Here is a 15772-nt window from a genome sequence, read left to right as displayed (position 1 = left end):
TCCACCCTAATATAAACTCCTGCCCTGCCTCTCGGCCCCCAGCTGGGCCTACTATAGGGGCCTGGTGACACTGCCCGCTGGGACATGTGCTCTCGGGAACAGGGATCTCCCCTGTCTTGGCGGCTGTCTAGCCCTCCAGTGGCAGGCCTGGCACAAAGTAGGGGCTCAGCAAGTATCTGTCAGATGAATGGATGAGTACCAATGGTCCTCCCCCCTCCCCCAAGAGCATAGCGGCTTAGAACATTCCTACATCCCTGTGTGGAGAACCGCACACTGAAGCTGCTTGGTGGCATACTTCTTGTATAAGAAGGAGGGTTTCCATGATCTCCTCAGGTCAGTTAAAGATGGAACTCGGTCTGGCACAGAGTGACCCAGTTTTCCCAACCCCCACAAACCTTCCAGTAATAGAATGAAGAGAAGAGTAAGAGCCTACTCTCAAAGATGCTCTGTGTGACCCAACATAGAATCAAAGCCTGGGAGAGACAGAGGGGAAATAGCACGGTCAAGGTCACCTGGCTCATCAAAGGAATTGAAACCTAGGTCTCCTGCTGCCCAAAGTCCTTCCCAGTTAGTGATGTTTTTGTGATGGGTCACAGATTTATTAACATACTGGCACTTACTTTTCTTCAAATTCTCAAATTTTCCTTGACCCTTTGACCCCTTGGAGTTAATTTAATCACATCGTTGCCAGCATCAAAATAGGTCACCGATCAAAGGGCTCAGAGCAGAGGGAGGTGGCACAAGGTACAAGAAGAGAAGAGAAAGGGGTGTTTTACAATTTCCCGGCACACAGGCCTCTCTGCTGTGTACTTCCTCAAGCACTGCTTCTCCCAGCCCACAGCATGCAGGCATTATCACGGAGAAATTTGTATGTGAGTTTCATCAGCGTGCCTGCCGCCAGAGATCACATTGCTAAACAGCCACTCAGTGGACCTTCAGTTTCTATCTAGTTCTTCTCTCCCCGCCCACATGCCCACCTGTTCTATGGGAGGCAAGGGGCACAAGAGGGACCCTTTGCTTTTAGCCGTAGCTCCTTGCATTCTTGCCTGGGGTGGGGTGATGATGTGGGACAGCTTCTAACCCCGTGCCCTGAGACAACAGCAGGAAGCAAGATGGAAGTGGCCAGAGAGGAGGCATGTGCCTGAACCTCCAGGGACCTTGCTTGGTGCCTGGAATTCCAGGAAGCCCAGGGCAGCCCTTCTTCCCCTACTGTGGGCTTGGCGGAGGTCATCGGCTCAATGATGATTGCATAATCTGAGTTGATTTATTTCACCTCCCGCCTCCCCACTCCCAGAATGGGATCTGAGGGCTTCACCTGCAGTTTCCCGGAGATCAACAACCCCAGGCCTGCTTCCAGTCGGGGAGGGGCAGACTGAACACATAATCCATCTACATGCACCTAAGACAGTGCAGTGCCTGGCACCAGAGCTAGGTGCTAAGGGAATGTTTGCTCTGTCGTCCTCCCTCCCTTAACTCCTTCCTCCCCAGGACAGGTTCAGGCAAATTCGACAAATACCAGCTGAGCCCCATCTGTGCAGCAGATGGCCCTGGGTAGGTGCTGCAACAATGAAAGCAAACGGTCTCCTCAAGGAGGGTGGGAACTGGTCCTCTCCAAAGATACCACGGAGTTTCTCTTCTTATCTAGGGTGGATTCCTTGAAATGCATGAACAACGAAAGCTGCAATTATGATTCCTCTGGATGCAAATATTCAAGAAGGGGAATAGAAACCTCACCTGCAAGGAAAATGAGACCTCAGGGGGTCGGCTCTCAAGCCCAAGCCAGCTATCCAGCCACACGTCTGAGGAGGCTTCCCATGCCCCCTGCCCGCATAGTGCGACTGGCCCCACCGACACACACAGCACCGCTGTCATGACCCACACCTAACCAGTCCGAAATAGCCTGAGAAGGGAGGCAGTTCTGCAGCAGTTGTAAAGGCTGTGATTTTGCTCATTCTAAGGGATTTTTTCCAAGGCCCTCCTCTCATTCTCTCTTCTCAATCCCTGTCCTCACATTTCAGCAGACTGCCTCCAGTTCAACAGGTGTCCAGCATCAAGCTCAGGTCAGCATTTCCCTGAGCCGTCCACCATGGAAGCCTCCGGCCATGGGTGGCCATTGAGTACAGGAAATTCAGCTCCTCAAATGAAGGTGAGCTGTGAGGGTAAAGTACACACCGGATTTTGAAGACAGTACAAAAATGATGTTAAGTAGAACATTAATCACTTTATATGAATTACATAATAAAATGATAATTTGGGATATGTTGAATTAACTAAAATACATCACTAAGATTAATGTCACCTATTTCTCTTTCTCTTTTAAAAAAATACATTTTAAAATGTTTTTATTGATTTTAGAGAGAGAGGAAGGGAGGGGAGAGAGAAACATCTATCAGCTAGCTTCCTCCTGCACGCCCCCTACTGGGGATCCAGCCTGCAACCAGGGCATGTGCCCTGACCTGGAATCGAATGGGGGACCTCTAGGTGCACAGCTCAATCAGCTGAGCTACACCAGCCAGGGCTTTCTTTCTTTTTTTTTTTTTTAATGTGACCACGAGGAAAATTTTGAAGTGAATATGTGGCTTGCATGATATTTCTGTAGGACAGTCCTGGTCTATACTGTAGTGATGCCTAGAGAAGAAACCCAGTCCTCTCCCTTCAGGCATCACGATGGTTTGGGGCCAGGGGCATTCCCAGTGAGTTGCAATTAAAGCAGTCCCCACAAAGCATTTGTTTCCCACATGTTTATGCACCGTCCCCTTTTGCTACCTGCTTGGAGAAGATTCTCGTACACTGAGCCTTGTGACAGGGCAACAGGGTGTGAGAACGTTTGGGACAGGAGGTAGGATCTGATCCAGCATTTTCTCCACAGGTCAGACTGCAAGGGAAACCCTTCCACAATGGTCTCCATGTGCAACCAAATTGCAAGTCATGCTGGTTTTCTCAACAACCCTTGGTTCCTAGCAAGGATGTTCCTTTTCTGCAGGGACCCAAGATGGAACGGAGCTGTCACTCAGGCCTTCAGTAGACAACCAGTAAGCTCAGAGAAATGGAGAGAGAGAGAGGAAGAGAGAGAGGGGGGGGTATATAAAGCTAGTGAATTTGAAACCCACTAGATTTATCAAATGACCCATAATAAATTGCCACCTCCAGTTTGAAAAACACTGCTCTAAAGGGTCTCTCCAGAACTAACATCCTGAGGGGCTATGACTGATGCCAAACAAAATCTGTAAGCACCTTGGTCTCAGACCAGCGTTGGGCTCTTAGCATTCCTCTGCCCTGTCCTCTCTCACTGTCTCCCCTGCCCATCGAGCTCCAGCTGCCCGCCCCCCTGGCACAGACAGGCAAGGGCTCACTGAAATCCTGCGCAAAATACTGCCTCGAACCCATCAGCAGATCCCTGTTTCTTTAGGCCCTTTGCAGAGACACGGAAATCTCTCTATTATAAAGTAATGTGTCTCTGTAATAGAGTTTGTTGTAATGGGGTTTTACGGCCCAATCTGGCAGCAAAGTACATTTCAGAGCCCCGAAAAGGACAAAATTGAAGAAGTTCTCCTGACTGTAAACGGTGCCAGTCTAAGGAAACCCCTTTGTCCCTCCCGATCATCAGGTAATAAAGAGCCTTATATTAGCAACCCCTGTCAGGAGCTTATATTTCCTCCTAGCTTGTCCCTGGAGAAGGAAACGCCTCCAGACGTGCCTTCATCCACATGGTGAATGGGGAATCGTGTTGGCCGAGGCAGACCCACAGACATGGCTGAGATGTCTGTCTGGGTTATTGCAGGGACAGCCTCAACCACTCCCTGCCAAGCGCCTAAAGGTCTACACTCCTTAGTGTTCTGGAAGCTTCCGTGGGCATGACACTTCCTCTACACCCATGTTCCTTGTCCATTACCCCCGGGTGAACGTCCCACTGTGCTGAAGTGCAGCTTGGGGAGGCAAGAAGCAGTTGAGGGGGGTAGAGAGGGGTGTTGGGGGCAGGTGCGAGCCCAGCTGAGGCTCAGCTTTCAGAAGGCAGAGACCAGGGCTGGCAGCCTAGAGCAGAGGTCACGGGGCAAACAGGGGATGAGAAGCCCTCCCCACGCTGGCGTTTTAGTGACCCTCCACCTACTGCCCCGTGTTTCACCTCACACTTTTATTTCCCTTGCTGCATTGGGAGTGGTTCCGTCTTTGGCGTTGGGTTAACTCCTAGGAGTGGTTGCAGGTGGTTCCTGCCTGGCCTGCCTCCCTCACTGCTCCTGTGCCGCTCAGGCTGACTCCGGTGGGGACACCACCGCAGCACTTCACTGGGGTGCCCCTCCTATGCCTGGACACCACAACAGGCTGGGAGCCGTGACGGAGGAATTGCTCAGGCCCCTTCAACACGATCCCCACCCCAGATCTCACAGACTCAGCCCCAGCATGGTTAAAATAGGCCTCCCAGAACACCCTCAGCTGTGCTGAGCCCTCCCACGCGCTTCTTGGGCTCCTCACGTGCATCAGGACTGAAAAGTATGTATTGGCGGCACCTGGTAGGGCACAGGCAGAAATGGTGGCTGCTGGTGTGGGGTGTTATATCTGGGGGCCAGGAAGTGCCTCTGTCACCCTCACCCCTTTCCTCCTGGCCTCCACCCTCCCTGGCAGGCTGATGCCCGATTCCACAATCACACCTTCCTTCCTTTGGGGCAAGCCCAACTTAGACTTTAGCCCATATTAAAATGCCCATCCCTGGGAGTGGTGTCTTTAAAATCTTATCAGTCATTCACATCTTAGAATGAATGAGTTCATTCAAATCAACTCAGATGAACTTAAGAGTCTACCTTGTGTCGGGGCCTCTGCTGGGTCTCAAAGGGGGTGACAAAAGCTGGTCTCAGGGGTGCTGCTCCCTGACCCCCACCCCCTGCTCCTGGGAGCAATACAGGCCCAGGACCAGTGATTGACAGAACCCAAAGGATACAATTTCCCAGATTTTTCTTATTTCTTAACGAATTTCTTTCCCTGATCTACTTCACCTTTTTTATTCTTTAAAGCCACCATTCACTTTTCAAAAAGCCTAGAAGCAGCAGATTTACATAAACATGTAAATAAATGAATGTGTGACCAGCACCAGCACTAACACCCTCCTCAACAAGGTTTTATTCTGAACATCCACCTTCCACCAAATGAAACTCCAGCCATGCATAGGCCACGGTCTAACAGGGTGAGAACACCCATGCCCAGAAAAACAAGCAAGGTCTCCATAGTCTGTGGTTACCTTGGGCTCCATCAAGTGATGATGATCTTAAATTGGCCCTAAAGGAGCTCCAAGGAGGGACTCATTGCTCTGAGGCTGGGCTGCCAGAGAAACTGAGCCTTGAGGGATGAACAACGTTTAGAGATAGGTAAGTTTTAGGCAGAGAGGGGCCTGGGCAGATGACCTAACAAAAACCCCAAATGGAACAAAGCAAAACCTGTCTAAACAAGGGAACAAATAAATAAATACAGATGTGTGTAGTGTATCAGGTGGTTCCATCTTGGTTGGTGGGATGGATTGATAGCAACTGTGGATGTGAACTTGGCAATGGATAGGAGGTCAAATGATGGAGTTTCTTCAATGCCAGACTAAGGAATATGACCTTAATTTTATCGGCAATGGGGAACCACTGAGGCTATTGGGGTGCAGGAGTAATGGTTTGAAAACACAATTCACCTCGTGGTACTGTGACTAAAACCTCCTGGTTTACTAATCAGAGAGGGAAAAAAAGTGCTCAAAAAGACTAAAGTCCTAAACCCATTATTCCCATTAATTAGAATCATCTGGGTTGCTGGTAGTCAAGTTTTGTCCTAAAGCTAAAGAGTTGTTTTCCACCCTTGGAAGCTTTTTAAAAAAATGCTTCCATCCAGCTACTCCAGCCTAATGAATCAGACTCTCTGGGGTAGAGCCAGGCCTGGGTAGAGTTTAAAAGCTCCCCAGGTACATGCAGTGGGCAGAGATCCGCCACCCCAAAAGGGCTGAGATCTGCCACCCCTAACTCTGGAAGGTAAGCGCTCCTCTCTTCCCAAGACCGTCAAGATGGTCCGATGATTGAGAACTGGGCACAGGCAGAAGGAGCTCGGCCAGTCGCCCATCAGTGAGGTGGGCAGCCCCAAGCCCTTCCCCACCTTGGCCACAGCTGGTGCTCAGGAAGGTTTACGTGGGTGGGACGCAGGCATGGAAAGTGACAGGAAAACACTCGCGTCCACAGACAGCATGCGCTTTTTCCTACGAGCCCCCGGATTTTCTCAGGTCATAAAAGGGAAGGCCAGGCGGCACATACATGTGCGTCTGTGTGCTGACGTAGGAAGCACAAGTGCCCAGGACAGGGGTGAGGAAAAGTGCTCAACAGCCTGAACTCCACCAGCTGGCTGGCTGGCGACTGGGAACCGCTTTCTCTGTACTGTTTGGCTATCCAGGCTAATCCTGGGGTTTGAATTTCTATCAAAGGGAGTTCTTGCCATGGAACCAAAAAGTCATTTGCAATGACACCTACAGAGTTCTAGGTGCCACTCTGCACTTTTCTGAACAATCATCGTCCTCAGGTGAGCAACACTGAACTGGTCTTATAGACAAACAAGGCGAAAGAATGAACCAAGTCCTCTCTCAGTTACTGCCCCCAGGTGGGCTGAGCATGCTCAGTGCGGAACACCAAAAAAGAAAGAAGAGCCCTGGTCGGTGTGGCTCAGTTCGTTGCGCGTCATCCCACATAAGAGTCACAGGTTTGATTCCCTGTCAGGGCAGATGCCCAGGTGCAGGGTTGATCCCCAGGTGGGGTGCATAGGGGAGGCAACTGATCAATGTTTCTCTCTTACATCAATGTTTCTCTCTCTCTCCTGACTTCATCTCTCTAAGACATTAAAAAAAGAAGAAGAAGAAGAGAGGAGCGGAGGATGGAAGATGAGCGCTGGAGGAAGTGAGGGGAGTGGAGAGAGGCTGGGACTATGAATGCTCAGCATGACTGAGGCCTGTCTTTCGAGTCTTTGCTCTCTTTGGTCCCCTCCCAAAGCCATCGCTTCCCGAAAGGTTGGCCAACCAGGCCACTTGCAAGCAGGATGAGTGCTTCCTGCTCCCCAACCCAGGCCAGACAGAGAGGCCCTCACGTCTCCGTTATCTGATCAGGCCCACCCACCTTCCCACCATGTCTCGTTGGATGACTCCAGCCCACCCCCCTCTTCCCTCGTGAGCTCTTGCAGCAGGCCCTGCCTGGGTGCCCATTGTCTCTTCATGCAGCTTCTCTCTGCCCCATGCTCTCCTTTCGAAACATATCATAAGCCACATGTGTGACTTAAAATTGTCTGGTAGCCACACGAAAAAAGTTTTAAAAGAGTGAAATTAATTTTAAGAATATATTTCAACCCAATATGTCCAAGATAAGATTGTGTCAAGATGTATCAATTGTGCCCTAGCTGGTTTGGCTCAGTGGATAGAGCATAGGCCCACGGACTGAAGATGCATCAATCTTGAAGTTTGTTAAATTTTTTTTGTACTAAATTCTTAAAATCTGGTATTTACATTTATGGCTCATCCAAATTTGTTACAGCCACATTTCACACGCTTGATAGCTACAGGCAGCTCATGGCTATTGTAGTGACTATACGCAGCTCGAGGGCAGGAACCACACATTGGAGCTCACAGACACGTTGGAGGGGAGAGCTGGAGGAAATCTTAGGACCACCTGGTCCAACTCCTCTATTCGTGAGGGATGTGACTCACTCTGGGTCAGAGTGACTAGAAGGTCTAGGCAGGCTGGAGTCTCATCTTCCAAACAACACCCGCTGATCAACCACTGATCAGTCTTTCTGTGTCTCAGTCTGTGTGGACTTCTCCAGGCAGGAACACTCTGCCCTTCACCCATGATGGATCCTTGAGAATGGCACCGACGGATCAGTGCCCAGAGATACCGTAGGGGCCTCTCAGTGTTCTGTGTTTATCCACTTGGGAGAGTCCGGTGCTCTGGGTGTTCACACACAGGCCGGTTCCTCCCAACTCCTCCAGTCTTGGGTTCAGCCATGGAGAGATAAGGACACAAGGAAGAAGGAACTTGGCAAACAGGCAGGGTGTGGAGCAGAAGCCATTCTGGGAGTTATTAATGCACTAATGCACTGATATTGCAATAATGAAGGGAGCATCCATCCAATCAGCCTGAATGCTTGCTTCTCTATACGGGGTCCACACCTCCACCACAGAGCCCAGGCTGGAATTACAGAAGGAGTGTCACCTCCACTTACTAGACTCACTGCGCTCTCCGTCCCCTCTGCAGACCCACTGAACCAGGTGCTCTACACTCTGAACACCTCTCTCTCTGCACCCATCAGCCAAGCGACTGTGCTGTGCCCAAACCTGTTCATGCCATTCGTGCTTGTTACTATTTCACAACTTAATTAAACGTAATGTAAACTGATGAAACAGAACCACAAAAAGAAAGCAAGCTGAAGTTTTCACACAAACCAAAGCGACAGACCTAAAAGTGAGTCATTTAAAAAAATGCTGTTGAATTAGGTGTGGATGAGATAATAAATACCGGAAAGCAAACCAAAAACCTGGGAGGATTTTGCTCTCAGATATGCTTTGCGTGTTGTCTTTAAGTTCCTAACCATAACAAATCCATTCTAGAAACCCCAGAAGATGCTTCATTTAAGGGGTGGCTTATGCTAGAACAGCGGGGAGCCCTAACCATTAGACCCATATGCAGATAAAAGGCCCTGCTGGACCTCAAGAGATTGGTGAAGAAATGTCCTTAAAATAAAAGATTTAAGGTATTCATATACCTTTGGTTTCCGGTGACTGAATAACTGTGGGTTCTGATCCTGGGGAAGGCCATGAAATACAGCCGGTATCCATCGAATAGTGAGGTTGGAGGTGTAGGGCAGTCTTGCACTATAATACAGGGATCTTGCATTGGCCAAGGACCCAATTAAATGCTCCGTTGAATGGTCCCAACCAGGCCATTCAACAGAGCATTTAATTAAGGGAACTCATGACTAACAAGAGCAGGAAGTGGCTAGGATACCCAGAGAGGGAAAGGTGTTAACAGAGCGCTGACTCAGCCTTCCCATGGGTGCCAGAGCCATGGTGGCGTACCCGGGGGGGGGGGGGGGGGAGCTGGAGCCAGAGGGGACACGGGCATAACAGCAGTGCCACCGGATTTAGAGAGGAGTCGGGGAGAGAAAAAGATTCCCAGGGAGAAGGGAGAACCTTCCTTCTGCCTTGAGCTGGGGTCTCTCCTTGACCAAATCTAGCCAGAAACTCACTGGCAAGGGATCCCGGGCCATGCAGCTGGTGGGCCAGCACCAGGAGGCAGAGTGGAGCAGGGGAGAAATAAATGCATGTGAGGGCAAACAGGCCAGGCCTGGCCCAGAGCTCCTGAAATGCAGTCTCCAGTGAATGACTCAGGGAGTGGAAGTTAAGATGCTTTTAAAGGCTGATCATGGACAAGTGGATATTTGGCGCCAGAGCAGAAACAGGTTTGTCCTCCTGGTGCCCTATGATGATGCTGCATACGTGACTGGCTATTCTGAGGCTGGCCTTAAGGGCAGCTACGAGGAAAAAACAGGGGCGGAGATGTAAACATAGGTGTTCACAGGCAGGAGGTGACAAAGAGCCTGGGGAAATCAGAAGTCTTCACTAGGAGGCAATGCCCACTGCATCTCAGCCTTTTCATATTTAAGGCTTTTAAAGTTTTTTGAAAGGGACTTTGGCCCTAGCTGGTTTGGCTCAGAGTGTCGGCCTGCGGACCAAAGGGTTCCAGGTTCCATTCCAGTCAAGGGCACGTACCTTGGTTGCAGGCTCCTCCCTGGCCCGGGTCCTGGTCGGGGCTCGTGCAGGAGGCAACCATTCGATGTATTTCTCTCACATCGATGTTTCTCTCTGTATTTCCCTTTCTCTTCCACTCTCCCTAAAAATCAATGGGAAAATATCCTTGGGCAAGGATTAACAAAAAAATAAAAGGGGCTTTTAAAGTTTTTTTAAAAAGGCTTTTAAAGTTTTTTTTAAAGGCTTTTAAAGTTTAATAGACTTCTTGTTGATTATAACCAAAATCCAAAGGATGACTAACTTAAATGGCCATGCACTCTGTTTTGGCTATTGTCCATCTACCGTGCTGCAGTCAGGTGCTCTGGACCCAGTGTGGGCACGGGTGCCTGGATAATGATGCTCTCATCGCTGGGCCCTCTCATTTCCCCCCACCTTTTCAGTTCATATGCAGCCACTTTGGTGACTACCAAGACTAGGCAGCTAAGGTCAGGGGCAGTGGCAGTGGCAGTGGCAGTGGCAGTGGCAGGTCATAGCTATAGCCTTTGACTAGCATTTCAGAGACTTTGCTGCTGGCAGCCCTCAGCTATGTGTCTTCAGGCAAGTTACTCCACCTCTCTGGGTCTCAGGGTCCTTGTCTGTAAAATGATGGAGCTGAACTGACGTGACACATTCCAGGGCCACCCTTCTGACATTAGTTTTCATCACATAGGCATTTAAATGGAGGTGAAGAAGAAAGGGATATTAGGAAGAAGGGAGATTGAGATCAGATAGACCTTGGAAAATGTTTTTTAAAAATCCCTGAGATGAGATTTCCGCCCCCCATCACATGCTCTTCCCCCCTAAAAGCAGAATTCTACAAAATAAATCCTAGTTAATTGAGAGTTCTGGTTACTTGGGGTGCAGTTAATCAAGGTTTTACTGCATTTTCAATCGCAGTGAGTTACACAGTGGTTTGCATATGCAGTTACTTCTTAAGTGACTTCTGTTCCCTGACCTCATATCTGTTTTATTAAAATTGAACACTTAGAAACGAAGATGAGAGCACGGAGCAGAATCGTTCCACCTGGACACAGCTCTGGGGAGACGCCGCCAAGGTGATGGAAAGCGGCGTCCGGCCATGACCATTCATTAGCTGCCCCGCCCGAGCAGCGGTCATTGCATTGACAACCGCACTTCACAGCGTTTTTCAACTTGGTGAGGCATTTCTAGGTTATTCTTCTCACTCTGGGGCAGGTAAATTTGGTGCAAAAAATCTCTCTCAATCCCCTCCTAGTAGCAGCCATCATTTCACTTTGTTTGGCTAGGCCAGTGATGGCGAACCTATGACACGCGTGTCAGAGGTGACACACACTCATTTTTTTGGTTGATTTTTCTTTAAGTGGCATTTAAATATATAAAATAAATATCAAAAATATAAGTCTTTGTTTTACTATGGTTGCAAAGATCAAAAAATTTCTATATGTGACACGGCACCAGAGTTAAGTTAGGGTTTTTCAAAATGCTGACACGCCGAGCTCAAAAGATTCGCCATCACTGGGCCGCTAGGCAGTGTAACAGATTATGTCAATACTCCCAAATGCTGTGCATGGAACTCAGGCATTCTTGGGTCTGGAGAAAAATGAGTCCTAAATTCCCATGGCCATTCTTAGGCAGTTCCGTGGCAAGCAGTGGTATTGTCATTTTATTTAGAGGTGAGCAGAGGTCTGCAAAAGCAAAGCCATGTATAGACCTGCACTCTCATTCAGGCCAGAGGTCAAAATGAAAGAGGGCAGAGTAAGCTGGGAGAATCCCAGGGCAGAGCCAGCCAGCGGGGATCTCAGAAACTGATGACTGGGTGAAGGAATGAATGAATGACTCAGTCTCGCCAAGGTGTCCTCCTCAGCCCACGGCTGAGGCTCAGATGTCTGTCATCTACCCATGCTTCCCCCTGAGTAGCCAGATGAGGAAAAGCCCATGGCCTGCAAGCTGACACACAGCTGGAAACCTCTTCCGCAGAACCCAGCGACACACCGAAAGCCATATTTCAATCAAGGCAATCACCCAATCTCTTCTGAAAGCGGCCCTTCCTATGGAAACTCGGTCACTGTCCCATAGCACCCGCAGCTCTGCCTTTACTGGGGGCTCAGGCCCCTGGTCCCATGAATGCGCTCCTACTCCTCTGATAGAAGAGCCTTTTAATTCAGGCAGGTACACAGTTACATTCTTCTAGTAGGAAAGATGAAAAGAAGAAGGTGGCAATTGTGAACATCTGATTGGAAAACCAAAAAAAAGAAAGAAAAGAAAGGAACCATTTTGGTTTTTAAAGAGAATGTGTGAGAGCAAAGCAAGAGAGAAAAAGAGGGAAGAAACGGAATCACAGCCTGATCCCTTAAAGGCAGGCCACATACTGAGCTGTGACTTCTGGAAGCTCCGAAATGCTAAGTTCTGAGACTGTAATATACTTGCTGGGCAGGTACTTAGACTAAAGAAAATAGAGCTCCTGATGACACCAGGGGGCCACAGATTGCTTCCCGGGCTCTGGCATGACTTCAACCTTATTTTTTCTTCTTTAAAAAAATAATTATCAGGCCCTGGCAGGTGTGGCTCAGTTGGCTGGGTGTCGTCCCATGAACAGAAACGTAGCTGATTCCATTCCCAGTCCGGGCACATACTCAGGTTGTGGGCTCAATATCCGGTGGGGGACATGCAGGAGGCAGCCGATAGATGTTTCGCTCTCACATTGGTGTTTCTCTCTCTCCCTTTCTCTTTCTCTAAAAATTAATAATGGTTAAAATATTTAAAAATAAATAAAATAATTATCAGGTTGTGACAATGTTTGACAGGGAGATGGCAGAAAGGGGTGGCAGGGGGCTGGCTGGATATCAAGTGGGTTGGGGTGCTGAGGGTACCCCTCCAACTGTCAGGAGTAGGGGTGAGGGGGGAAGGGACAATTGACAAGATGCTTTCATCTGAGGTCAAAAGTCTGAAAGCAACATGATTAAAAAGCTTATGGATAGACGTTGTCCCATCTTGTGTGGGTTTGAGAGGAATGGGTGAAGAGGGAGCAAGGAGGTAGGGTGAACTGATTCAACTCAATGATCCTGCCCCTCCAGGATCTGCCTTTTGGAAATTATCAGAGTCTGTGTGGTATCTAAGTCACTTTCTCCTACTGGATTGCAAGTCCCTGAAGGGAAGTCTAAGTTTTATTTATTTCTGTATCCCTGTCACCATCATCACCATTACTGCTACTACCATTATCACTGTGGCTACCACTACTATCAAGGTGTGGTCAGCAAATACACAGAATAAATAGAAAGGAGCCTTCTTCTGAAGTGTCTGTCCAGATGACCCTCTTCTCCCTGAAAACTGGCCCTTCTCTCACCTCACAGGGTTCCCCAGGTTATTAAGGAACCCAACTCACTGACCATAGTTGATTGGATCAAAAGTAGATAAATGACTCAAGCTAGACTAGCCAAGACTTTCTCTACATGTTGCTAGACCTGATGGTCATATAAATATAGATCATGTATGACCATCTTCTGTCATCTGCAAGAAGATATAGCATATAGCCCCAGAAGATAGATAAATATTGAAGAAACTAGAGGCCCAGTGCATTGAAAATTTGTGCACTGGGGGGGGGGGGGGGTTGTCCCTCAGCCTGAACTGCCCCCTCTCACAGTCTGGGAGCCCTCAGGGGATGTCCTACTGATGCAGTCTAGCCTCCCTCTGTGGGAGGCAACCAGGCCAATCAGGGGAAGGCGCCACCCCCATCACCCCACCACTGCTGCCGCTGCCAGTGCCAGGGCTACCTGCCCTCGGCCCTCATAGACCCCGTGGCTTTGTCTGGAAGGACGTCTGGCTGTCCAGTCTAATGAGCATATTATGCTTTTATTATTATAGATAATTCATTTCCAATGGTTTCAGTCTTTCATGAGGTCTGGCTATAGTGTTTTCTCTGCTTTTAAGACCCATGACATATCCTTGCATCCTTATAATAAACGACATTTTCAGCTTAAGTTAGTTTTAGTTCGTTTTCTTTACTTGCAATAGAAAATGTCCTAACTAATAAAAGTTACCACCCTGCTCCTTTCAGGTGGCATCACTAATCAATCACAGGAGTCTTCCTAGTAAGCCTCAGAATCCTTCATCTGAGGATCATCACCAGGTGAGCCAAGTTCATAGATAAGATAAAGATCTACTGGTAAAAACAAACCCTACAAACTATTGGCTAGCCCAAAGTCTATGAGAGGAAGTGATTCATTCTGACAGACTTTTGAGCATAAACTTGAACACTGGCTGTGATTTTACCAGGCTGAGATGAATAGAATGCACTTCAGGTGTGAGGGATGACAAGGGCATCTCTGTGGGTCAGCCATTGCATAAGGGATGAATCCAATGCACACCTTCCTGTCTTCCTAATCACATATTAGTATGCTGTCTCTGGGTCTCAGAATACTGTTTTGTCACTGTTGTTTAGGGTGCTCTAGAAAGATCTGCTCAGAAAAGGGATACTAACCAAAGCCAAAGTTGGCCTCAGCCAGGGCCAGGATGCTGTTCTCCCACTGCTTCCCAGTTGCCTATGAGACCTGGAGAAGCCTGGCTTTGTCCCCAGTGAACCCTCTAGTGAATCTTGAACTTTGACTATCCCTCCATGTGGATTCTGATTCCTACTCTCTGTGGTCCATGTGTTGGAAGAAAGGATTCCACATCTACTTCCAGGGTGAACCTTATGACCAGGCACGAGCCAATCAGTGAGTTCCATGCTCTGACGACAGGGAATGGTTCAGGGATGGGCACAGCCAATCAGGCTAATCCTAAGTCTTGGTCTTTAACAATCTGCAAGAGGTCTTCTCTTTTTCTACCGGACTTGGACAGGTAAGGCTGTGAGGCTGTCCCTATTGCTGCCATCTTGCCACCTGAGAACAAGGTCAATTCATGTGGGAAGAAGTCAGGAGACAAAGATACCCGCATCCTGTGTTTGTTGAGCCTGGGTGCAGGGGTGTGGGAATCTGCGCCTAGCCCAGATCATTGCCTTACCTAGCCAATTCAAATTCTGGCTCACGTTAGCCAGCTTGAATTGGGTCTTCTCTCATTTGCATAAAAGTTCTATTACCCTCTGCCTTAGTTACCTCATCAATAAAATGGGATTAACAATAGCTATCCTTCACATTCCTGCTGTCAGGCATGACTGAGTGCCTAGAAATGCTTTATTAATTACCAAGCAGGCCCTAGGGGTAAATGATAACACCACTCTGATAAGTGGTTTTGAAGTATGTCATCTCATCTTTCACACAAGTTATCCCAGCACAATGCCTGGCACAGAATCAATACTTAATAAATAATGGTCAAGTGTTGAAAGCTGTTGAAAGAACACACCTCAATGCCTTGCCATTGAGCCTGTGGGCTTCCCAGTCTCTCTGTATGAGGTGAAGCCAGCCCAAGGAGGTCCCATCCTGTGGATGACATGTAAGTGAACTTCCACTCTCACAATCGCTTTAAACTTTGTGACCACCCAGCATTCCCTGTGCCCCATACACACCTTTCAACCGCGCCCCCCCCCCCCCCCCCCCCGCCCCCGCTCCCGCCCCAGGCCTACCTGTCTACCAGGAGACTGACAGATCCAGCCAAGGACCGGGCAAGTTTGAGGACTAAGTGTGATTTCCTGAAAATGAACTGGCAGGGTATAGCCCCACCAACCCCTCCTGCTGGCTGGGGTTGGGGAGGTTGCCAGGTAGTCCCAGGTGGTTCTGAGTGGGCCCCTCTATAAGAAGCCTGGGTATCACCCCAGCCTGGTGGCTCAGTTGGTTGGAGCATTGTCCCAGACACCAAAAGGTGGCAGATTCCATTCTTGGTCAGGGCACATACCTAGGTTTCAGGTTTGATCCCCAGTGGGATGCGTATGGGAGGCAACCAATCCATGTTTCTCTGTTTCTCTCTCCTATCAATGCCTGCCTCTCTCTCTCTCTCTCTCTCTCTCTCTCTCTCTCTCTCTCTCTCTCCCCTCTTCCCCACCTGCTCTTTCTCTCTCTCTCTCAAATAAGTAAACAT

At 48.8% G+C, this 15772-nt stretch overlaps 1 protein-coding gene across 6 annotated transcripts in view; it reads right to left on the bottom strand.

Annotated features, from left to right (window-relative positions):
* The window catches only part of ZBTB7C (zinc finger and BTB domain containing 7C), a 214582-nt gene that overhangs the window by 39141 nt on the left and 159669 nt on the right, over nt 1-15772 (bottom strand). For 3 of the 6 annotated variants that reach the window (XM_023750855.1, XM_023750854.1, XM_023750856.1), the window contains one exon: nt 15101-15177. The exons of the other annotated variants lie outside the window; for them this stretch is intronic. In XM_023750855.1, coding sequence (XP_023606623.1) covers nt 15101-15177 — 77 coding nt within the window. The remainder of the gene's footprint in view (nt 1-15100; nt 15178-15772) is intronic. 6 annotated transcript variants of the gene reach the window in all.

This window comes from Myotis lucifugus, unplaced genomic scaffold (assembly GCF_000147115.1).
Source record: "Myotis lucifugus unplaced genomic scaffold, Myoluc2.0 scaffold_16, whole genome shotgun sequence".
Taxonomy (NCBI): Eukaryota; Metazoa; Chordata; class Mammalia; order Chiroptera; family Vespertilionidae; genus Myotis; species Myotis lucifugus.
The sequence above is the reverse complement of the archived record's forward strand: the minus strand, read 5'-3'. Positions and strand labels throughout refer to the sequence as shown.